The sequence below is a fragment of the Rhinoderma darwinii genome, chromosome 1, assembly GCF_050947455.1.
Source record: "Rhinoderma darwinii isolate aRhiDar2 chromosome 1, aRhiDar2.hap1, whole genome shotgun sequence".
Taxonomy (NCBI): Eukaryota; Metazoa; Chordata; class Amphibia; order Anura; family Rhinodermatidae; genus Rhinoderma; species Rhinoderma darwinii.
Window position 1 is genome coordinate 481,841,081 of NC_134687.1, and position 23,424 is coordinate 481,864,504.

A 23,424-nucleotide genomic window follows, 5' to 3' on the forward strand; every position below is an offset into this window, starting at 1 on the left:
CCATTTTTTTATTTTAATTTTTAGCTTTTTAAGGAACTATGCAAATGTTGGAAAAACCCTTTAAAAGAAGCAGAGAGATCATTGCTGTACCAGGTTTGTGCTGATCATGTTAATCTAGCAACATGATCCCCAAGCAATAAAACAAAACAAAAACAAACAAAGCTTGTTCACCCATGCACTCGGCCTATCAATGCTATTGCTGATGTGTTGCTATGGGATACAGCACATGGTTAGCGAGAAACCCTCACTAGGAGCATGCAGTGTCATCAATCACTAAATAACTAGATCTCTAGGGTTCTAATGCGCGGATTATACGGCACCAGTCTTTGCCGGTGTATCAGGCCTGATCACTGTCACTTACGAGTTGTTGTTGCTCATGGTCAGCAGGAGACTGCTCAGTAAGCGCACGTTAGAGTGCAGTCCGGCCGCAGCCATATCCCGTACATGATCTATCACACTCATTTCGGCTAGAAGCTCCAGAAGCCTTCACTACACAATACAGTACAAGAACTCCACCCAGAAGCCCTGCTCGCATTAAATGATGGCGCTCGCTGACGACCTAGCTAGAAAAAAAAAATAGTTGTCCGCACTGCGCCTGCTCAATTTACACTTAAGCAGTAACTATGGCTACAGTGCACGAACTTATATATGTTACATCTTCCACAAGAGTCTCCCATTCCCTTTTAACTTGACATTGTCCACCTTAAAAGTATTAATGGTTATTATCTGCAAGGATTAAACCGAACAGGCACACTAGGCCACCTGCTCTCTTCAAAATGGCGGCTTTGGCTTCAGCCGTGCGTTCCAAGGCTGAGGCGGGGCTTATGCGTTCCGGAGAAAGGACTGAAATCTATAAGGGCGGAAGTGGTGCAAGGCAAGGGGTGAGCAGGGAGAATTGTGGTGACAGGTTGTCGGAGGAGAGTAGGGAGCGGTGCAGTGGTTTCAAGATGTCAGAACAATCTGTGCTTCTGCTCAGGAAGCAGCTCGCAGGTAATGTCTTCGTGAGCGCCCGCTGTCGTCTCCTGGCTTGTCTTTGTTTCACTATTGTTTAGGAAGTGTTGTAGGCGGCTCGTGTGAGAACTTCGGGGTTCGTTCTTTCCCGCCACGAGGCCCCTTCAGTACGCACGGCGGCAGTTCTACAGTTGAGGAACTTTCACCGATAACTGTCCTGCTGTTGTATGACTAAAAGCCCCCGGCGGCCGGTCCTCTGCGCCCTCCTCTGCGCTGGCCTGGGTGTCCTGTACAGCTATACGTGCCCTGGTGAAAGCCGCTTCTAGAACGGTTTACGGTGTTTAAAGAGCTAGTAACTCTAAACTGTGCTGCTGTCCAGTGTGTAGGCCTCATGTATTTGTGAGGCTGCTGACTGACCGGCTCTCCTCCGTGTCTGGCAGCTGAAGACGTACACAACTGTAAAGTGTCACGTGACCGTAGCACTTTGTTCTGGCTGTGGACAAGCCGTTCTGCTGCTATCTTCCCCCAAGTCTGAAATAGCTGTGCTCTATGGAGGGAAGGGGGATAAGCAGCTGCCTGACCTGTAGTGCTGATTATCTCGGAATGGGTAAACGATGCTGTCCAAACTGGTTTCCCACAACAGGAGGCACTAGTGGATCATATAAGCATTTGATGAAAGCCACTGACAAATGTGTTAGCCACATTGCTGCCTTGGCTTACAGGTTCTTGTAGGGATGTCAGTCATGTGACCAGGTGGCTAATCTGCGCTGTGATGGATACAGTGTCACTAGCTGTTGTGGTCTTTGTCCCTACAAGAACATAGAAATGATAGCCCAAGGGCCATGTCCGTAATACACGGGAGTCTGGGACTGCTATTGTCACTGTCACACTCCTTAACTTCTCCACAGTACATTAAAGGTTGTTTTTTGGCTTTACTGGAGTCCTAGGATAATCCTTCCACTTTGCAATGAGCCCTAAATGTCAGTCTATAAGCGACCGTAACTTTCCATATTTTCTGAATTTCTCTTTAGAATTAAACAAGAACCCTGTTGAGGGATTTTCTGCCGGACTGATAGATGACAATGACATCTACAAATGGGAGGTGCTGCTTATTGGACCACAGGACACTTTATTGTAAGTTCTCGCTGGAGTTGCACAATTTTATTGTTTGTGATTCTTTTTAAAACTGCCTTCTAATGCATAGCTGTGCTATAAGGATGTGGAGCCTGTCATTTAGAAGCCTTAAAATAGGATTTGGGACCTTGAAAATGTTTATCTACTGCATTTAAAGGGGTTGTCTTACGTGGTCTGTATGACCTCCATGTACCCCAAATGTGGCAGAGGGTGGGGGCTCATTGAGATCAGACTTCACGAGCCAGAAGGAGGAACCGCTAAAAAGCAGCGCCTTGACTCTGCTGGATGTGGTGGTGTATGAATGGCTGCCGTGTAAAAACTATCTGGCTTCCGTATTAAAGGGGTCGTCCGGTGAGACCAGCCCTGCAATGTGCACTTTAGTTTTACTGTGTATTTGCTATCTGAGTACGTTTCTTTTAAACTATCTGTGTTCCTTTCACTTTCTAGTGAGGGTGGATTCTTTAAGGTTCATCTTACGTTCCCAGTTGACTATCCACTGAGACCTCCCAAAATGAAGTTCATAACCGAAATCTGGCATCCTAATGGTAAGTCGTGTTGTAGTGACTTTTGTGTATGTTTAAAGGGACCTTTCACATAAAATTAATCTCCCTTCTGTTTTTGTGCGGTTGCATGAAATTTCCGGTTATCGCCCATTTCAGGCTGGGAGAGGCTGAATGAAAGGGGTTGTCCGAGATAAAATGACTGTTAATGCTTGTAATTTATAAATGTAAATACATTTGTAATATACTTATATTTTCCAAAGTGGACCAGTTTCCAGATCCTGCCGTGGGGTACTTGACGGGTGACATCACTCTCTGCCGCTGTTGATTGTCAGTTCTTTTCCAGGTATACGACAATTCACTCGTGCAGTGTATGGGCTGTTCTGCTGTACAGCCCGTAACGTGCATGCGCGGTCCCTGCTGCTCTCGAGATTTCAGCAGGGACCACGCATGCAAGTTACAACAGAACAGCCCATACACGGCACAAGTGACGTGTCGTATATCCGAAAAAGGATTGAAGATCAACACAGCGGCCAGAGTGATGTCACCTGTCAAGTACCCCACGGCAGGATCTGGAAACTGGCCCACTTTGGAAAATAGAAGTATATTACAAATGTATTTACATTTATAAATTACAAGAATTAAGTCATTTTATCTCGGACAACTCTTTTTAAGTCTACTTTCACATGATTGTGTCCATGTTCCTACTAATGCCCAAAACAAATGCCATCAGAAGAGAGATTTACCTACCACTGATTGGATTTGTTCTTGGCAAGAAAGATATACAGGTGTCATGTATGCTGGAAATGGGTACTTGTGACAAGCATATGGCCAACTTCTGCAGTATCTTGTGTATGATCTGCTTTAGTAACTGGTTCTAACTGTAGTAATTCAGATGGTATACACCTAAAATATTTATAGATAATTTGATCAAAGCAGTTACTCCAGTCCTATAATTTCCCGCTGCCCGAGAGTCTTGACTCTGGTGGGTAATGCCACGCAGAAAGGGCTTCTGGTGTTCCTGCTGATCTGAGGTTTGGAGGTAAAGTATTTTATATCCCAGTATGATAGTCAGCAGTATGTTTATTGAGTGGCATAATTGTAATTTTATTTTTTTAATGCTGAGTGATAAGGGTAGTACAACATTATCAGCTTTTTTTTTTTTTGTTGCATAGGCTTATTTCTATCAGACCGTTTTGTTTAAAGTTCCCTCTCTAAAATGAGATGACAGACTGGATGAGGCAGTCGTTTATATCGAAAAAATGTGCATTCCGTACTTAGAGGCTCTGTCACCACATTATAAGTGCCCTATCTCCTATATAATGAGATGGGCGCTGTAATGTAGGTGACAGCAGTGTTTTTTATTTAGAAAAACGATCTATTTTCACCAAGTTATGAGCGATTTTTAGCTTTATGCTAATGAGTTTCTTAATGCCCAAGTAGGCGAGTTTTTACTTTAGACCAAGTGGGCGTTGTACAGAGGAGTGTATGATGCTGACTAATCAGCGTCATACACTTCTCTCCATGTAATCAGCACATAATGATCCTGCGTTGTTCACTATGTGCTGTCACATACACCCACATTAACGTTACTGAAGTGTCTTGAGAGTTAATAGACATCACCTCCAGCCAGGACGGGATGTCTATTCACAATCCCGACACTTCGCTAATGTTTGTGTGGGACTTACAGCACAGCAAGCGTGATCACGCTGTAAATGACAGCTAGGGGACTTGAAGTAGCGATCGTTGGATCGCTTGCATATACTGCAATACTAATGTATTTAACCTGGGGACCTTTGAGAGGCCCCCAGGCTGCCATAACTTCAGTTGTTACCGGCTGAGCGGGGCACAATGGCTTGTTTGAGGGGGTGCCCCCCCCCCCCCCCCCGATTCTAACACTTTAAATGCTGCGGTCATGATTGACAATGGCATTTAAGGTGTTAAACGGGCAGAATCAAAGTGAACTTTGATTCCGCCTGTTGCAGTGAGGTGTCGGCTGTCACCCGCTGTGTATGGAGCGCGCTCAGCCCGTGAGTGCACTCCATACTTCCCCTTAACCCTTGTTACGTGATAATGCGTTAAGGTTTGAAGGGAACAGAAGGCATCTGATAGCGTTTCTTCTGAAAGCTTAAACCTTGCACTTTATTCTTTTGAGGAAGAAAATCAAAAAGTTCACTTGACCTAAAGTAAATATTCCTTCAGCTAGCTTTTAGTGCCTTGCCTCTTGAAGACATGGGCTCTTTAAAGGATCCTATGGACAAAAAGGTAGCTACTTGTCTGAGAGACTTGGGAAGCTGCATTTACCCTACTCAAACCCAATGTGGCTTCTAAATCTGTGGCCAGATCTTTAAAAATCTGTTTATCTCTAGTAGATTAGTCAATACTACCATGAAAATAATGCTCAACTGAAAGTGGTACATTTCGTGACTGCATCTAATGAAACTGAATTGCAACTAGGAGTGCATTATGGCTTAAATCCCGGTCATAGGACATGGGCTCCAAAAATAAATTTTTATGGGATCTTCTATCATGGAGGGTTACTATTTGGCCTGGATTTATAAAAAAGAAAGTCTTGGCAAAAGCCTCAGCCTAAAATGCTTCCTGGAGGATAAAAAGAAAAGCAATGATCTTTTGGGACATCAAGGGTTTAGGTTCCTTTCGTAACAAAAATGGTAAAGTAGGCAAAGACTTCTTTCCAGTACATCCCTCATGACAGCACTACAGCAGGTTGCCCTATTGACCTCTGTAGAGACAGGAAGACAGAGGTTAAAAGGCCCCTCCCACCACCCCTTACCAGTGTTCTTCCTGTCCCCACAGGGTCAGGAGCAGAGACGTCGCTCCTGTATTGTGCAAGAAAAGAAACTCGGGCAGGGGGCAAGATCGGGGGGTCCGTGCACTCCTCCTTCTCTTCCCCCTAAAGCCCAGGCTAACACCCCTCGAACGAGGGGTCCCTTAGCTCCCACCCTGAGACACCTACCGGAGGAATCCTAGGCAGGGTTCGGGTAGTGTGTGAGGGCTGGGGATTCCCAAGCAGGCTTCGGCCTGGCCGCGGACCAGGCGGGGACCGGCAGCTCCATAGACGTGGACGCTCCGGCAGGGATCCTCGCTGCGCCGCATAGCAAGCCTCAGTCGCCGGCTATGGCGGCTGCACTACAAGGAAAGACTAATAGCTGACCGGAAATGACGTCGGGCTATTTCCGGTCCGCGGCCATCTTGAAAGGTGGGAAATTCAAAATGCCCGCATTTAAAGGGACACGCACAGGTATGTAGTTAGAGCTGATAACTCTAACTTGGATTATTTCCGTGGATTGCATATTGCATTGCCTGTTACCTGTCACGGTATGGAACTTCCTCGTCCTGATGGAACTCCAGATATGTCCCAGGGTCACGTGAGTCTCACCCTCGGGGTAAGGGTTATGACTCCTTATGTATGTACACCATACTTTACCTACCTTCTGTTTTCTCTAGGATAAAGATTCCTCTCAGAGACAAACTGATAAAAAGGTTAAAAAATGTGCGACTTGTGCAAAAAAATTGCCAGAATCACATAGGAAACAATTGTGTCAAGATTGTATTGGAAAATACTAAAGGAGCAACAACCAACGTTCATGTCTGAACTTAGGGCTATGATTTGTGAAGAAGTGGGTCAGTCAGTAGCCTCCCTCGCCCCTCCAAGAAACTCCCTCCCACTCCCGGGCAAAAAGACCACGGATGGAAGTGGATCAAAAATATTGTCCCCCCCTCTCAGGGGTCTGACTCGGAGCAGGAGTGTTATTACCTATCAGAGGGTGAGTTAGAAGGAGAGGAACTGTTGCCTTCAACTTCTTCCACTCAAGAGAAAAAAAAATTCTTCTCTTCCGAGATGTCTGATACCTTAATTCAAGCAATACGGGAAACCATGGATATTCCCGAAGAAGACCAACCACATACCATCCAGGATGAGATGTTTGGAGGTCTAACGGAAAAGAAAACAAAGGTTTTTCTGGTAAATGAAAACCTCAAAAGAATGGTGACAACTGGTTGGGAAGAGTCAGAAAAAAGGCTCTTCATTTCAAGAGATTTTAAAAACAGACTTCTCTTTGATCCAGAAGACACTAAACCTTGGGATGAGATCCCAAAAGTAGATGTCCCAGTAGCCAGGGTTGCTAAAAAAAATGCAATCCCATTTGAAGATTCCTCTCAGTTGAAGGACGCCATGGACCGAAAGGCAAACGGGCTACTGAAAAGAGCGTGGGAATATTCCTCTGCTTTGATCTCGACTAATATCGCGGCCACATCAGTAGCAAGAGCAATGTTTATATGGTTAAACAGCTGGAGACCCATTTGATGATGAAGACATCACGACAAGATCTATTAGAATCTCTACCCTTACTAAAAATGGCAACCGGATTCTTGGTAGACGCTTCAGCAGAATCTATTAGATTTGCTGCCAGGAATGGGGCTCTCTCAAATGCTGCTGGAAGAGCATTATGGCTCAATGTGGTCAGGAGATACGAAGTCCAAGAACAAATTGTGTTCTATCCCGTTCACAGGGTCTCTTATGTTCGGTCCTCTCCTCGATAACATGCTGGAGAATGCAGCAGATAGGAAAAAGGGGTTTCCTGAAGAGAAACCAAAAAAAAACCCTCAGTTTGGGCGGTTTTGCCAACAGAGGGATCCTACCTTATAGAACTACAGCGGGAAAGGGAAGTCCGGTCGCTGGAGTTACCCCAAAGGAAAAAGGGGTCGAGGATATCTCCTTAACCCAAATAATTCATTCCAGCCCTCAAAGCAATGACGCCAAGAGCATAGGAGGAAGACTCCTACAATTTTATCCCAAATGGTCGAATAACCCAGAACCCCTGGGTTCTAAAGATCATAGAAGAAGGGTACAAAATAGAATTTTCCTCCAGAGAAATTTCTAATAACCCAGTACCAAGCAAAAGACCTTCATCAGATCCTTATCCAGGACGTCCAGAAACTACTTAAATTGAGAGCCATTTCTCCAGTTCCCCACAACGAAATATGCAAAGGCCACTATTCAAAAATCTTAGTCAAAAAAACCAAACTGTTCCTACAGGACAATAATCAACTTGAAGGTCCTAAACAAATTGGTGATATATCGAAAATTCAAGATGGAGTCTATCAGATCGACTATTCCTCTAATAAGGGAAGAGGCATCAATGTGTACGATCGATTTTAAAGGATGCGTATTATCACGTTCCTATCCACCCCGCGTACCAGAGATTCCTCAGATTCGCAATTCAGGACGGTCCTTCCATTCTCCACTTCCAGTTTGTCTGCCTCCCTTTCAGCATTTCCTCCGCCCCCAGAATTTTTACAAAAGTTTTATGGCAGAGATCATGGCATTCGTAAGAAGTCAAGGTATAGTAATTATCCCATATCTAGACGACTTCTTGTTGTCGGCAGATACTCCGCTTATCTTAGACAGTCATCGGTCATAGGTTCTTTCCCTACTACAGGAATTGGGATGGATAATCAACTTTCAGAAGTAGAGTCTTCCTCCCCAAAAACAGAAGGTTGTCTTAGGAGTACTGCTAGACGCCTCCCTTCAACATTCCTTCCTCCCAAGAGCGAAACAAATACTCCTACTGGCAGAAGTAAGGACATTTTGGGGGAAAGACGCCTGTTCCATAAGGGAATGTATGTGGATGTTGGGAATGATGACATCTTGCATCCAATCTATTCCATGGAGCCAATTTCACTCCAGACCCTTACAGAATCTGATCTTGTCCCATTGGGATCGAAAACAGAACTCACTGAATTCAAGAATTAAAATTTCCGAGACTGTGAAATCATCCCTCCTGTGGTGGCTCTGCACAAACAACATAAACAAGGGAGTCCCCTGGAGAACTTCTCCTTATGTAGTGATTACCACAGATGCCAGCAAACACGGCTGGGGGTCGGTAATCCAAGACCAGCACTTTCAGGGCACATGGCCTGTTCAAATGAAGATGATGTCCTCAAACTTCAGAGAACTAAAAGCTGTATGGGAGACACTTATAAGAGCTTCACCCATCATAAAAGGGAAGCATATAAGAATTTTATCGGACAACATGACAGCGGTGTCCTTTCTTCGCCATCAAGGGGGAACAAGACACACGCTTCTTCAGGCCCTCTCTACACAAATTTTCAGTTGGGCAGAAGAAAATGTCCTATCGGTCTCTGCAGTCCACCTAAAAGGCTCAGAGAACCTATCAGCAGATTTCCTGAGTCGGGGAAAAAATAGACCCTGGAGAATGGTCCCTAAACAGGGAAGTCTTTCTGTCCTTAACCCGAAGGTGGGGTTATCCACAAATAGACCTGTTTGCTTGGGAGAAAAACTCCCAAGTAGAGACATTCTTCTCCCTAAATCTCAGAGACAACCCATTGGGAGTAGATGCATTGTCCCAACCCTGGGGCATGGATCTGGCCTATGCCTTTCCTCAGTTTCCTCTAATACCAATGGTATTAAGAAAAATCCAGGAAGATTTGACAAAGCTCATTTTTCCCTATTGGCCAAAAAGAAGTTGGTTTCCAATCGTAAAATACCTAGCGTTGGCAGACCCTATCATGCTCCCAGTCAGGGAGAATCTTCTCTCCCAGGGTCCCTTATTCTTCCAGGGAATAGAAACTCTGAAATTATCAGCCTGGATCCTGAAAGGCAGATCTTGAGGAACCACGGTCTGTCAGATGAGGTAATTTCAACTATCTTATCAAGTCATAAAGAAGTTACCTCAAAAATCTATCATAAAATTTTGAAGAAATTCTGTTCCTGGTATGGAGACCCAGGACCAGACCCCTTTTCTCCCAACATTGCAAAAATCCTAGATTTTTTACAATCTGGATTCAAAAAAGGGCTTAGTCCTAGTACCTTAAAAGTACAGATTTCAGCCTTAGGAAATTTTTTTTAATACTCCCCTGGCTGAACATCGGTGGATCAGAAGATTCACTCAAGCGGTCTCTAAACTGAAACCTTCCCTAAAGAAATCCGTTCCTACCTGGGATTTGAATGTGGTGTTAACGACTCTTTGTGAGCCCCCCTTTGAGCCGCTCGACACAATTAGTATGCACCTTTTTAACACTAAAAGCTGCATTCTTAGTCGCTATTACTTCAGCAAGAAGGATTGGAGAAATCCAATCTCTGTCAGTCATAGAACCGTACCTAAAAGTACAAGAGGATAAGATCATCCTAAAGCTGGATCCTTCCTTTATTCCAAAGGTATCTACTGCTTTCCATAGAGAACAAGAAATAATTCTAACTTCCTTTTATCCAGATCCAAAAAACCAACAAGAAGAAAAATTCCATTGCCTGGATGTCAGGCGAACAATTCTTCAGTATCTGGATAGAACCTCCTCCTGGAGACAAGATAAAAATCTATTTGTCCTGTTTGGGGGAAAGAATAGAGGAAAGAAAGCCTCAAAGCTCTCTAGCGAGATGGGTAAAAACCACCATACAAGAAGCCTACAAGTCCCAAGGACTATGTGCCCCACAAGGCATCAGAGCCCATTCAACGAGGGCAGTTTCGGCATCCTGGGCAGAAAGAGAAGACTCTATGGACTATCTGCAGAGCTGCCACTTGGTCAAACCATCATACGTTTTGCAAACATTATAGGCTCGATGTTCTGTCCGATACGCATTTAAGTTTTGGACGGAAAGTCCTTCAATCCGTAGTCCCGCCCTGAGCATTATAATCCGGTATTGCTCCTGTAGTGCTGTCATGAGGGATGTACTGGAAAATATGAATTAGACCTACCGGTAATTGTATTTCCAGGAATCCATCATGACAGCACCCTTACATTCCCTCCCTTATTGAATTCCAATTTGTGCAATTAACATGTCCGTTATTATCCCTAGAAATAAAATAGGGTTGCATCCATCCTGGTGTAGTAATTGAAAAACACTGGTAAGGGGTGGTGGGAGGGGCCTTTTAACCTCTGTCTTCCTGTCCCTACAGAGGTCAATAGGGCAACCTCCTGTAGTGCTGTCATGATGGATTCCTGGAAATACAATTACCGGTAGGTCTAATTTCTATTTTCTAAATCCAGGGGGCAAGAATTCAGGGTTTGATTCTCTGGCTCAAAAAATGGAATTTTCATCTCTGCTATGCCTTTACTCTTTTGCCCCTAATTCCCAGGGTATTGAGGAGGATGTGATTAGGATTGTGCCAGTGCAGACTAAAATGTCATGGTTCTCCCTCAAAAATCCTGTCACTTGTGGACCCTTGTATTCTGCCTCTGTCCGATCTATTATCTCCAGGCCCAGTCTTTCATCCTCCAATTAAATCTTTCATGGACAGAATACATCTAGTGGTCTGGAACCAGCGAGGTTTATGTTAAAATCTAAAGGCCCCTCAGGAAAGGTGATCTGTCGGCTGGCAGAAAACCTGTTGCTTCGAAGACATATAATCGGATCTGGAAGGAATATTCCTCTTGTAATTTAATTGGTGAAGCATTTCACCATTCATGTATCCCCTCCATTCTAAACTTTTTTTTTTTTATTTTAGGTTTTATTTTTTTTTACATAGAAGGGCTTCAGCAAAGTTTTGAGACCTAGTTCCCTATGGTTGGCTTCACACGTTGTGGCCAAATTTGTGCCAATACCTGGGATTGCCCCAAATCACTAGTTTTGCAGATAGACTGCACTTATACAAACTGTTGTGGATGCAGCTCAGTTGTGGAGTCTGGTGTATGATGAGAATGGCAGAACTTCCATTGGTGATGAGATTTCTTGTAGGTACAGATTAAGACTTAGACTTGGAGTTAGTCCCTCCTTGACTTTAAGCCTTAATCAGGCTCTTCTTGAATACTCTATAAAACTCTTGAATGAGCAGAGGTTTAGATCTGTAAACCTTGCGCACAACTGTCAATCTGCTCAGATCCTCCTGCTCTATAACATGCTGCCTACAGGTTAGGACTGCATTTTCAACATGCCAGGTTCACTTTAACGCCTTAACAACCGCCAATACGCCTTTTCACGGCGCTCGGACATATGCCCGGCACAGTTGTCCTGTGCTGGCTAAAGTGGATGTCTGGTGGTCTAGAGACAGTGCAGGTGTCCAGCTAACAGGTGCGATAGATTTCAACATCGATCTCACCCGTTTAACTCCTTATATGCGGCACTCAATAGAGAGCGCCGCATCCTAGTAGTTTTGGATGGAGGGTGCTCCCTCTCACCCAATCGGCACCCTGTAATTGCAATCGCAGGGTGCCAATGGCTTTTATGGCAGTTGGGGGCTTAACAAAGGCCCCCAGGTCTGCCTGTAGTGGATACCTGCTAGGCAATCCCTGAGCCATAATAAAGGTAATAAATTTAAAAAAAATTAAAAACCCACTTTTTCCCTATTAAAATAGTTTAATATGAAAAAAATAAAATAAATGTAAAACATTACACCTGGTATCGCTGCATCCGTAACACCACCTATGAAGTGATTCCATTATTTAACCCGCAGTGAACACCGTAAAAAATGCCAGAACTGTTTTCTGTTCATCCTAACTTAAAAAAAAGTGGTCAAAATGTCACATGTACTCCAAAATGGTACCAATAAAAACTAGAAGTCGTCCTGCAAAAAATAAGCCCTCATACAGCTGCATCAGCGTAAAAATAAAACCATTATTTCTCTTTAAAAACAATTTCAAATTCTTTGTGTTGCCATGTTTTCTGTGTAAAAGTAGTAGAACCTACAAAATCTCCATAAATTTGGTATCGCCGCAATCGTAATGAGCCACTGAATCAAGTGATTTATACCATACCGTAAACAGCGTAAATCGAAGACTCCAAAAAGTGGCCAAATTTGTTTGTTTTTTTTCCATTACTCCCCAAAAAAATAAAAGTTAATCAATAAATTGGATGTACCCCAAAATGGTGCTATTGGAAAATACAACTTCTCCTGCAAAAAACAAGACCTTATACAGCTATGTCAACGCAAAAATAAAAAAAGCTATAGTTCTTGGAATGCGACGATGGAAAAACGCAAAAAATAGCTTGGTCATTAAGAGGTTAGAGATTAAATTTTTCTCTGATTGTACTCAAATTCAACCAAACATTCCATCCGAAAGTAGTGATGGATTTTCACACTGGAGAAGGTTCTTTGCTGCCTTTTGTGACCAGCCTAAAATACAGCACCTATTACGTCAAGTTTGTGGAAGGTTCTATCATCTGGCCTCTGCAAAACATGTAGAAAGTCAGTCTTTGCTTCCAATTTCAAGGAGCAAGGAAAGGTTTAAAAGCATTGTAAGGATGTAGGTGGTTCAAAATGGCTATTTGTGTGGCCAATAAATTTTTGGGGAAAGCCTCCTTAAAAAAATTATACTCTAAAGGCAATATCCACGTCCTGGGTGGAGAAAATGTGCGTCTCTAATGGCCAAATATGCCAAGCTACAACTTGGTCAAAGCCTCACTTTTGTAAAACTTTAATTAACCCCTTCAGGACTGAGCCTGTTTGGGCCTTGTGGACGGCAGCAGATTATTTTCAAATCGGACATGTCACTGTGGTAATAACTTGGGAATGCTTTTACCCATCCAAGCGATTCTGAGATTGTTTTCTCGTGACTGTACATTGTTAGTGGAAAAATTTGATCAATCAGTTCCGTATTTGTGAAAAACACCAAATTTGAGAGAATAAAATAGTCACTAGTCAAAATAGTCACTAGTTAACATTTCCCATAAGTCTACTTTATGATGTTTTTGAACATCCTTTTATTTTTCTAGGACGTTACAAGACTTAGAACTTTAGCAGCAATTTCTCACATTTTCAAGAATTTACAAAACCTATTTTTATAGGTACCAGTTCAGTTCTGAAGTGGCTTTGAGGGCCTTCTATATTAGAAACCCCCATAAGTCACCATTTTAAAAACTGCACCCCTCACTTTTCAAAACCGCATTTAGAAAGTGTCTTAACCCTTTAGGTGTTTCACAGGAATTAATGCAAAGTGGAGGGGAAATGTACAAATTTCTTTTTTTTTTTTTGTCATGCATTTTAATTTAAAAAATTTCTGTAACCTAAGGTTTTACCAGAGAAACGCAACTCCATATTTATTGCCCAGATTCTGCAGTTTTTAGGAATATCCCACATGTGTCTCGTGCGGTAATGGACTGAAGCACCGGCCTCAGAAGCAAAGGAGCACCTAGATTATTTTGGGGCCTCCTTTTTATTAGAATATATTTTAGGCACCATGTCAGGTTTGAAGAGGTCTTGTGGGGCCCAAATACTGGAAACACCTCCAAAAAGACACCATTTGGCAAACTACACCCCTCAAGGAATTTATCAAGGGGTATAGAGCATTTTAACCCCACAGGTTTTGGTTTTTTTTGCAGAATTTAGTGGAGTTTGTCCGTAAAAATCTAAATTTTAGAAATTATCCTTACAAGGAATAAAGAAAAAACACCCCAAGATTTGTAAAGCAATTTCTCCTGATTACGGCGATACCCCACATGGGGTAATAAACAGCTGCTTGGATACAGGGCTCAGAAGCAAAGGAGCGCTATTTGGCTTTTGGAGCAGAAGTTTGCTCAATTGGTTTTTGGGTGTCATGTCGCATTTGCAATGCCCCTGTGGGACCAAATCAGTGGACATTTCCCCCCCCCCCTACCCAGAAGTGACCCTATATTGGAAACTACAGCCCTAAAAATAATTTATCTAGGGGTATAGTGAGCATTTTGAGCCAAAAACGTTTTATGATGAATTTAGTGTAATTAGGCCGTCAACTTCCTATTTGTATTTTTATTTTATTTTTTACAGCGTTCACCGTGCGCTATAAATGACATATTTAATTCTGCGGGTCTATGCGATTACAGCAATACCATATGTATATAGGTTTATTATATTTTATGCTGTTTGCACGATAAAAATCATGGTTTTAAAAAAAGAATTTTGTTTGTCACCATATTCGAAGAGCCACAACTTTTTTTCTTTTTTTTCCCATCAAGAAAGTTGTGAGGGTTTGATCCGACCCGATGGTTTCCCCCTGTACTATGGCTGCAGGTAGCAGCCTGTACTGGGAGATGCCGGGCTGCGGGGAGCGCCTGTCTGATCTGTTAGGAGCACACGTAGATTAACAGGCTGCAGGCGCAGGGACCAGTGCTGCAGCCTGTTAATCTATGTGGGGTGGTCGGGACGGGGGTAATGCAAAAACGAAACAGGATTTGACTTGAAGGAAAGTCCTTAACCCCTTCAGGACCCAGGCATTTTTTGGGATTCATTTATTTCCGCCCAACCTTTATAATGACACAAGTTATAGCTCTTTAGCTGTATGAGGGCTTGTTTTGTTTTTTTGCAGGACCAGTTGTAGCTTTTAACAGTACAATATAATGTATTGCGAAACTGGAAAACTTCTTTGTAGGGTGGAATAGAAAGAAAAACGAATTCCTCTATCTCTAGAGGGGGTTTTCACTTTATGGTTTTCACCATACAGTAAAAATGGCATGGTAAATTTATTCTACCAGTCAGTCCGATTATGGCGATGCCAAATTTATAGTTTTGTTTTTTTTTACTAGTTTTACAAGGAAGAAACTAATTGTTAAAAATAAAATTAGTTTTGTCTCCATCTGAGAGCCATAACTTATTATTCCCCCCCATTAATTGAGCAGTATGAGGGCTTATTTTTTGCGGGGCAAGCTGTAGTTTCCATATTGGGCTACATGAGCATTTTTTTTTTTTTTTTTTTTGTGAGATGAATTGACCAAAAAACTCCCAACTGGTGTTTTTTAATATTATTTTTAGGGCATATACCATGTGCATGAAATAATGCTATAGTGTAATAGTTCAGACTTTTACAGACTCAGCCATAGCATTTTTGTAGTATTTATTTATTTTTTGTTTAGGGCCTATCAGGTTGTCAGGTCGTCTTGCGCTTCCTGGGGGGAGGTGATCTCATGGTTAAAGGGGTTGCCCGAGATACCATCATATTTTCAAAAACCCCTTTAATGCATGGAATTTATAAATGTAAATACATTTGTAATATACTTTTTCCAAAGTGGCCCCGTTTTCAGATCCTGCTGTGGGTAACGTTACTGGTGATGTCACTCTCTGCACTGGCTCTGCCGCTTTGTTGATCTTGAATTCTTTGCCGGGTATACAACATGTCACTTGTGACGTGGTGTATATCGGCTTGTTCTGTTGTAACGCGCATGCACGGCCCCTGCTGTTCTCTCTAACAGCAGGGACCGCGAGAACAGCGCATTACGGGCTGTGAAGCAGAACAAGCCGATATACACCACGTGACAAGTAATGTGTCGTATACCCGGCAAAGAATTCAAGATCAACAAAGCGGTAGAGCCTGTGCAGAGACGTCACCAGTCAAGTTCCCCACGGCAGGATCTGGAAACAGGGCCACTTTAGAAATGTAAATACACTTGTAATATACATTTTCCAAATTCCATGCATTAAAGGGGTTTTTGAAAATATGATGGTATCTTGGACAACCGGTTTAAGTTGCTGTCATGGAGGGTTTTATGACAAATTACTAGTAAGACTGATCATTTTCCTATAACTTTTCAAGGACTAGTCCGTGTTGTCTTGGATGTAACTTCTGGTACTGGATCTCAAAGAATTGAAAGGCAGTGTAAATTTATTAACACTTTGTTTCTGCACGGTGTTAAGTTAGTAGTTACCGAGCTTATAGGCTAATGAGATTTGTTATCCTTTTTATCAACAGTTGCAAAGAACGGTGATGTTTGTATATCCATTCTCCATGAACCCGGTGAAGATAAATTTGGCTATGAGAAACCTGAAGAACGCTGGCTACCCATTCACACTGTGGAGACCATAATGATCAGTGTTATTTCTATGCTTGCTGACCCAAACAGTGACTCTCCAGCCAATGTAGATGCAGCAGTGAGTAGCAATCTTATCTTAACCCTTGTTGAATTTTTAGGCATACAGAAATTTCCATTGTATGAACCCTCACTTTACCCCCTCACCCATGACAGCACCTCTATAGAGACCTCCCATCTGCAGGACAGAACCTGAGCAGATAAAACTGTACAAACCTCTCCATCCATATCCGTTCCTCCGGAGGGCTTGCCTGTAGAGGACGGAGTCCCAGAAACATTGACACTCTTCGGAGTTGCAGTTCCACCTAGAACGTTCCTTCTATTCTAGGTTACTGGAAGCCTAATTTAAGATCCGCCTACAGCAGGCCTCCCTCATCCTGGGTGTCACTTCCCTCTCTGCAAGTGGTGGCTTGTGGCTTGGATCGGAAGGGCTTGTCCACAAGTAACTGAATTCCTGCGTATTTTCCATCCAGAATTGCGGACAGAAAATATGCAGCATAATACAGTAGCAGCAAAGTGGGTGAGATTTAACAAATGTCATCCACATTCTGAGGAAAAATTCCATCCAGAAACTCTCCTGCGGTGCGTAATCTTAATTCTGCAGCATGTCCATTATTGCTGTGGAATGTGGACTGATTTCTTGTTTTTCCCCATAGAAATCAATGAGGCACAACAATTCTGCAGCAAACTACAATGTACTGCAGAACTTCTTACAGGGGGTGGAAATTACATCACAGGAAGAAATATTGGTAAACAAAAATAGGGTGGGCACGGCAATATATGTAAAAGAGTGCTTGGAGTGCTGACTCAACAAATGTATAACATTTACACACAGAGGAAAGACCAATGCTACTAGTCACACATCCAAAACAATTTGTTACTTTATTTCAATATACATGGAAAAAGTGCAAATAATGAGCACAGCGGTACTCAAAAGGGAAAACTTCTAAAAACAATTAAAATTGAAGAAAAAAACACCTCCCCCTGACCTGAATAAACTTCAAAGGGACCCCCACTATTGCCCTATTAGCATTTAAATAGGAGAAATGTCACTTAAAAGAGGACACCCAGAAAACTTTTTTTTTTTTTCCCCCATAAAAAATGGTTTTATTTACTGAAGTGCAAAAAACACACATATATGGTATTGCTGGGGTCTTCACTACCCAAGTAATAAAGTTGAACTCATTTAAAGCGTAGCTAAACTTTCACAAAAAAAAAATATTTAAACTGCTATGTCCCTCTATGGGAATACATTACTCCTAGCAATTTTTTTCACTTCAAAGTACCTTTTTTTCAGCTTTTTTTTTCTTGTGAAACAGTCCATCTATTTTCTCACACTTCCTGATTCTGGCCAGTTGCTAGGGGCGTGTCTTACTGTGTGCGATGTTACGATCTGTCTATCTTTCATGGGCAGTGAACTGAGGTGACCATTACAATACTGTGAGCATGCACTGAGCTATGCACCACACATTATATATAGAGATGTGAATATCTCTGCACACTCCAGAGGAAAGCAATCAGAGGTCTTCTTCACTTTCCCTGGCAAGTGCAGGGAGGATAAGACAGGACGGCAGGGTGATTGGGGGGACGGACGGAGCAGTCCTAGTCTTATCTGATGCTAATTAGCAGCTCAGATTAGTGTCCTGAGACGGCGCGAATCAGAGACTAGTGCACACAGTCTCTTCCATGAATTGTATAGTACATAGAGGCAGACCTTCCTGACGTCACGTTGGGGACATGCACATCTGACGTCAGGATGGGGTCACCACCCACCTGTACTCGCAGGCCGCAGAATTCGTACACCGATACATTCAAACAATGTATGGATTTCTGCTACAGAAATACAAGAAATAAAATGTGGTAGAAGTGTCAGTGGCCATTTAAAACACATATAACACAAAAAGGAGCCCAAATTCATTAACCAAATATATTTATATTACACATGCTGCTAGAAAATAAAAAGTTGATCGAATGTTTAGTTGCGCTTTAATTATACTTCCGGGTGAACTCAGTACAAAAAACAAACAGCAAATTCTTTATTCCCCCCCCCCCCCCCCCCCCCCCCAACAACAATATTTAAGTTAATCAAGAAGTCCCATGTACCCCAAAATGATACCAATAAAAACTACATCTCCCACAAAAAAGTACTCCATTTGGCAACATCGACCTACAAAATAAGTTATGGCTCTTGAAAATCAGTAATGCACAAATAATTTGTTAGTGTTTTTTAATTGTGCAAGAGTAGTAAAACAAAAAACTATGCATACTTGGTATTGCCGTAATCTTACGGACCTATAGAATAAAGTTAACATGTTTACACCGCATAGTAAACGGCATAAATTTGAAACTTGAAAAACAATGCGGAAATAGCTGGGGTTTTTTCAACTCCTTCCCTAAAAAAATTTATAAAAGATAAGCACTATAATATACACCCAAATATTGTGCAATTGAAAAATACAACTCGTTCCACAAAAACAGCCCTTATATGGTTATATAAACATAAAAATAAAAAAGTTATGACTTGGGATGTGGGGAGGAAAAAAAAAAAGAATGCTTGGTCCTTAATGAGGCTCTGTCACCACGTTATAAGTGGCCTATCTCCTATATAAGGAGATCGGCGCTGTAATGTAGGTGACAGTAATGCTTTTTATTTTACCACGTTATGAGTGATTTTAGCTTTATGCTAATGCATTTCTAAATGCCCAACTGGGCATGGTTTTTACTTTAGACCAAGTGGGCGTTGTACAGAGGAGTGTATGACGCTGACCAATCGGCGTCATGCAGTTCTCATTCATTTAGTCAGCGCATAGTGACGCTGCGTTGTTCGCTATGTGCTCTCATACTGACACATTAACGTTACGGATGTGTTGAGACAGTGAATAGACATTCCTTCCAGTCAGGACGCAATGTCTTTTCACAATCCCTGCACTTCGTTAACGTTTCTGTGGTACTTACAGCAGAGCAAGCGTAATCTCGCGAGATCACTCTGTAAATGACAGGTTACAGCGAGATTACGCTTTGCTCTGCTGTAAATACCACAAACGTTACCGAAGTGTCGGATTGTGAAAAGACATCCCATCCTGGCTGGGAGGCTTGTCCTATTCACGGTCTAAACACGTCAGTAACGTTAATGTGTCAGTAGAAGACAGCACATAGTCAATAACGTAGTGTCACTATGCGCTGCCTAAATGAATGGAGAGAAGTACATGATGCTGATTGGTCAGCGTCATACACTCCTCTGTACAACGCCCATTTGGGCATTAAGAAACTAATTGGCATAAAGCTAAAATCGCTCCTAATGTGGTAAAAATAGATAGTTTGTTTAAATAAAACACTGCTGTCACCTACATTATAGCGCCAATCTCCTTATGTAGGAAATGGGGCACTTATAATGTGGTGACAGTCTCTAAGGCCGAAATAGACCTGGTCCTTAAAGAGGCTGTCGCCACATTAGTGCCCTATCTTGTACATTATGTGATCGGTGCTGTAATGTAGATTACAGCAGTAGTTTTTTTTATTTAGAAAAACAATCCTTTTTGACAGTTATGACATATATTAGCTTTATGCTAATGACCTTAATGGATAAATGGGCGTGTTTTACTTTTTGACAAAGTGGGCGTTGTGGAGAGAAGTGCATGACTCTGACCAATCATACACTTCTCTCCATTCATTTACACAGCACATAGTGATCTAGTTAGATCATGATGTACGGTCCCTCGCATATTAACGTTACTGAAGTGTCCTGACAGTGAATAGACATCACTACCAGCCAGGACGTGATGTCTATTCAGAATCCTGACACTTCGGTAACGTTTGTGTGAGATTTATCGCAAGGCAAGCGTAATCTTGCGAGATTACGCTGTAAACTGTCATTTAAAACGAGATTACGCTTGCTGATAGGGGATATATGTGTGATCACTGAGGGACTGACCGCTGGGATCCCCAGCGATAAGGAGAATGGGGGACCGAAAGTCACCCAGAGCGCAACATGAGAAGCTTGGACTTCTGGGTTCTGTGTCTGGCTTGTGTTCGGCAGCTCCATAGAAATGAATGGGATTCTTCTGCGCATGTGTGACCGGCTCTCCATTCACTTCTGTGGCGCTGCCGAACAAATAAGCCAGACACAGAACCCGGACGTCCAAGCTTCTCATGTAGTACTCTGGGTGACTTTCGTTCCCCCATTCTCCTGATCGCTGGGGGTCCCAGTGGTCGGACCCCAGCAATCACGTGTCCCCTATCTTGTGGATAGGGGATACATGTGTTTCATGGCACAACCAATTTAAGCTAACAATCAGTTTGACCTACACCAGTCAGGGTCTGTCACCACATGTTTGGGCCCCAATCCACAATGGCAGTATCCACCTCTTGGGCAGAAAGAGCGAATGCTTTGAGCAGATTTGTAAGGCAGCCACTTGGGGCTCCCCTCACACCTTCCTCGGGCACTACCGCTTACAGCTCTATCTGACTTGGCCTTTGCAGGGAAGCGTTCTTGGGGTTGTAGTCCCACCCTAATATTAGTACTGTGGCTTGTCTCTAGGGTGCTGTCATGGGTGCCGGTAAGAGTAATCACGGTTTAACCCCCTCAATCATTTTGCCCTAGCCAATGACCGCAAAAGTACTGGTTATTTTAAGTGGAGTGAAGGGTGGCTGCTTCCAGTGGTTGGCAGCTGCAGATGTGCGCTGCAAGCTAAACACTGGCACAATATCACTGCCATGTGGCACTTTCAGTGGATCAGATTTCCTGTTAACTTCTTTTGTTAGGCTGTGTTCAGTCTACATATGTATGTACACAGTGTATTCCAAGTGTATAATGGGATGGATCCAAAAACTGTCCTTTTGGCTCGTCATGTCTTGGTGTACCTATATTCTCCTCCCTTTGTTTTTGTTGGTGGGATAAAAAAATACTGATGGTGTAAAGTGTTTTAGAATGGCAGTCTATGGGCACTATATGCACCTGTCTGGCATACTGTTGCCTACATCAGGGTTATTTTATAATATATGAGTTGTTTTTTCTTCATCTTTGTCTTTTAACAGAAAGAATGGCGGGAAGATCCAAATGGTGAATTCAAAAGAAAAGTTGCCCGCTGTGTTCGAAAAAGTCAAGAAATGGCATTTGAATGAGCTGGTAACTTATTATTTTTTTTATATCTTGTAATTTGGGTTAGTTTGCTACTATAGACCACTTTTAATACACATTCTTGAGTAGAAGAGGTTATTTCCTAACTGCTGCCCACCTCATGAATTGCCACCACCCTGGCAGCATTTGGATACACTGGGGTTAACAATTTATGTTCTAAGCGGTCTGTATGGAAACTGTCATACACCCCCACCCCATAACTTTATTTCTCCTCTAGAATGCTACCTGAACTTGTCCACCTATGTGATAAACCTGCATGCAACTTCAATAAATCCAACCAACTTCTGGCATGTAATTTATTTCCTTTTAATTGCAGTGAAGTACGAGCCATCTGAAGAGCAATAGCATTCACAGGCAGGCGCAGAATTTTGCTGCGAGCGTGTGGCGTTTCACTGACCTCTGTTTTTACCCTCAGTGGGCGGTTTACTTACTGGTTTATTTTATAAATTATATGATAGACTTCACATTTTTAACTGCAAAACCTGCAGATTGGTTTTCAATCCCACCAGGAATTCCTTATTTATTCAAATATATATTTTTGCATATGTCTTTATTGTTTTCTTTAATAAAGCTGAAGTGGCTTCCTTTACAGCACTAGTATTTGCATTGTGAAGGGGCTATTGGAGTGACACAATGCCATTATTTCACAATTGGTTATAGGAAACCTTGCCAAAACAATAGGCTCTAAATGCCTATTGCCCATAGCTAGTCTTGTGGCCATAGCAAATCACCTCACAATATGCTGCTTGGCTTCGAACATCAGCCAGACGTGTAATCCTAGTTATACACGCTGGCTTTTTGCTACAGTATATGGATTGTTGGATGTTGCAACTCTTACATAGAACCAGGAAGATTCATGGACCGCACTTGGACCTCTTGATAGACTAGACACTTTAAATCCTTTTTTTTTTTTTTTTTTTTCTTTCTAATTTTTTTTTTTATATTAACCTTATGCTGTATAGTGTCCTTTTTGTGTAATTTGTTGTTTTGTGAAACAAATTTGGTTACAGAATTAAACTATTTTTGAGATGTTTTTTGCTAACTGTTTTCTTATATTTTGTCTTCACAGTATACTTTAATAATGTACTTTTAACAGGCTGTCCACAATCAAATTTTTACGTGCCCTGACTATTTCATTTAGCTTTTCATTCAAAGTAGAATGAATGTCTGTCTGTGCTGGGCATCCATGACACTTCTGTGCTTAGGTTAAGCTTTTAATTGGACATTTCCATACATTTACTATGACAGGTCTCCCTTAAAGGGAACCTGTCACCAGCATTTCACCGATTAAACCAGCAATACCTGGTGGTGGTGGGGGAAAAATCATTCCTATATAACCTATAATTGTCTTCTTAGTCGGCTCTGTAGCTTTAGTATTCCGTTTTTTAGTGTTCCCACACCGTATGCTAATGAGCAGAAAAGAGTCAGATCTTCATTTGATAAGAGATATCTTCATTCCTCAAGTCTTTCCGAGTTTACCCCGCCTCCTTACTTTTGATTGACAGCTCCTCGCCTTCCCCCAGCACACAAAATCCCGCGCTTGTGCATTGATGTCCTCTTCTGGTATGTGCGCACAAACTGACACCGGATTATTACGATAAAAGGCGCAAAATGTTTGCAGGCCGTTATTTACAGTCGGAATAGGAGTTTAGGAGCGGGGATAACGGCAATGAACTTTTTATAGCAGCGGCCAGTGAGTGATAAGTAAAGTTCAATAGGTGAAATGCTGATGACAGGTTCCCTTTAAAGTAAATGTCCACTTTTTTTTTTTTTTTCTTGACCTGTTTAGGTCACATTCCGGGAGGATTGACTCTCCATCTGACTGCCCATAGACTATAAACATCAAGGTGGTCAACACTTATCTCAGCAAGGATGTTTTTAAAATGGCCTCATGCACACGAATGTATTTTTGTCCTGTAAATACGGGTCCCTGGTCACACGTATTCGAC

General features: G+C 42.3%; 2 protein-coding genes across 3 annotated transcripts in view; one reads left to right on the forward strand and one right to left on the reverse strand.

Moving 5' to 3' along the window:
* The window catches only part of ANAPC7 (anaphase promoting complex subunit 7), a 55,316-nt gene extending 53,951 nt beyond the window's left edge, over positions 1–1,365 (reverse strand). The window contains exon 1 of the mRNA XM_075834542.1: positions 362–1,365. Coding sequence (XP_075690657.1) covers positions 362–462 — 101 coding nt within the window. The 5' untranslated portion in view covers positions 463–1,365. The remainder of the gene's footprint in view (positions 1–361) is intronic.
* On the forward strand, positions 762–22,517 carry LOC142658945 (ubiquitin-conjugating enzyme E2 G1-like). Of its 2 annotated transcripts, none has more exons than XM_075834552.1 (6): positions 762–990; positions 1,983–2,085; positions 2,533–2,630; positions 16,221–16,399; positions 21,373–21,463; positions 21,792–22,517. In XM_075834552.1, the coding sequence occupies exons 1-5, from the start codon at positions 777–779 to the stop codon at positions 21,457–21,459; spliced, it is 681 nt and encodes a 226-aa protein (XP_075690667.1). In that variant the 5' UTR covers positions 762–776; the 3' UTR covers positions 21,460–21,463; positions 21,792–22,517. The 2 variants fall into 2 exon arrangements, with proteins under 2 accessions (XP_075690667.1, XP_075690675.1); XM_075834560.1 differs by lacking the exon at positions 762–990 and adding an exon at positions 1,115–1,260.
* Positions 22,518–23,424: the final 907 nt, after the last annotated feature.

What these genes read in the sequence shown, in the direction of transcription:
- LOC142658945 (XM_075834552.1), top strand. Translation starts at nt 777, where the DNA reads ATGGCGGCTTTGGCTTCAGCCGTGCGTTCCAAGGCTGAGGCGGGGCTT. An exon ending in GCTCAGGAAGCAGCTCGCAG is followed by an intron (nt 991 to 1,982) that starts GTAATGTCTTCG and finishes ATTTCTCTTTAG; the next exon opens with AATTAAACAAGAACCCTGTT. An exon ending in GGACCACAGGACACTTTATT is followed by an intron (nt 2,086 to 2,532) that starts GTAAGTTCTCGC and finishes TTCACTTTCTAG; the next exon opens with TGAGGGTGGATTCTTTAAGG.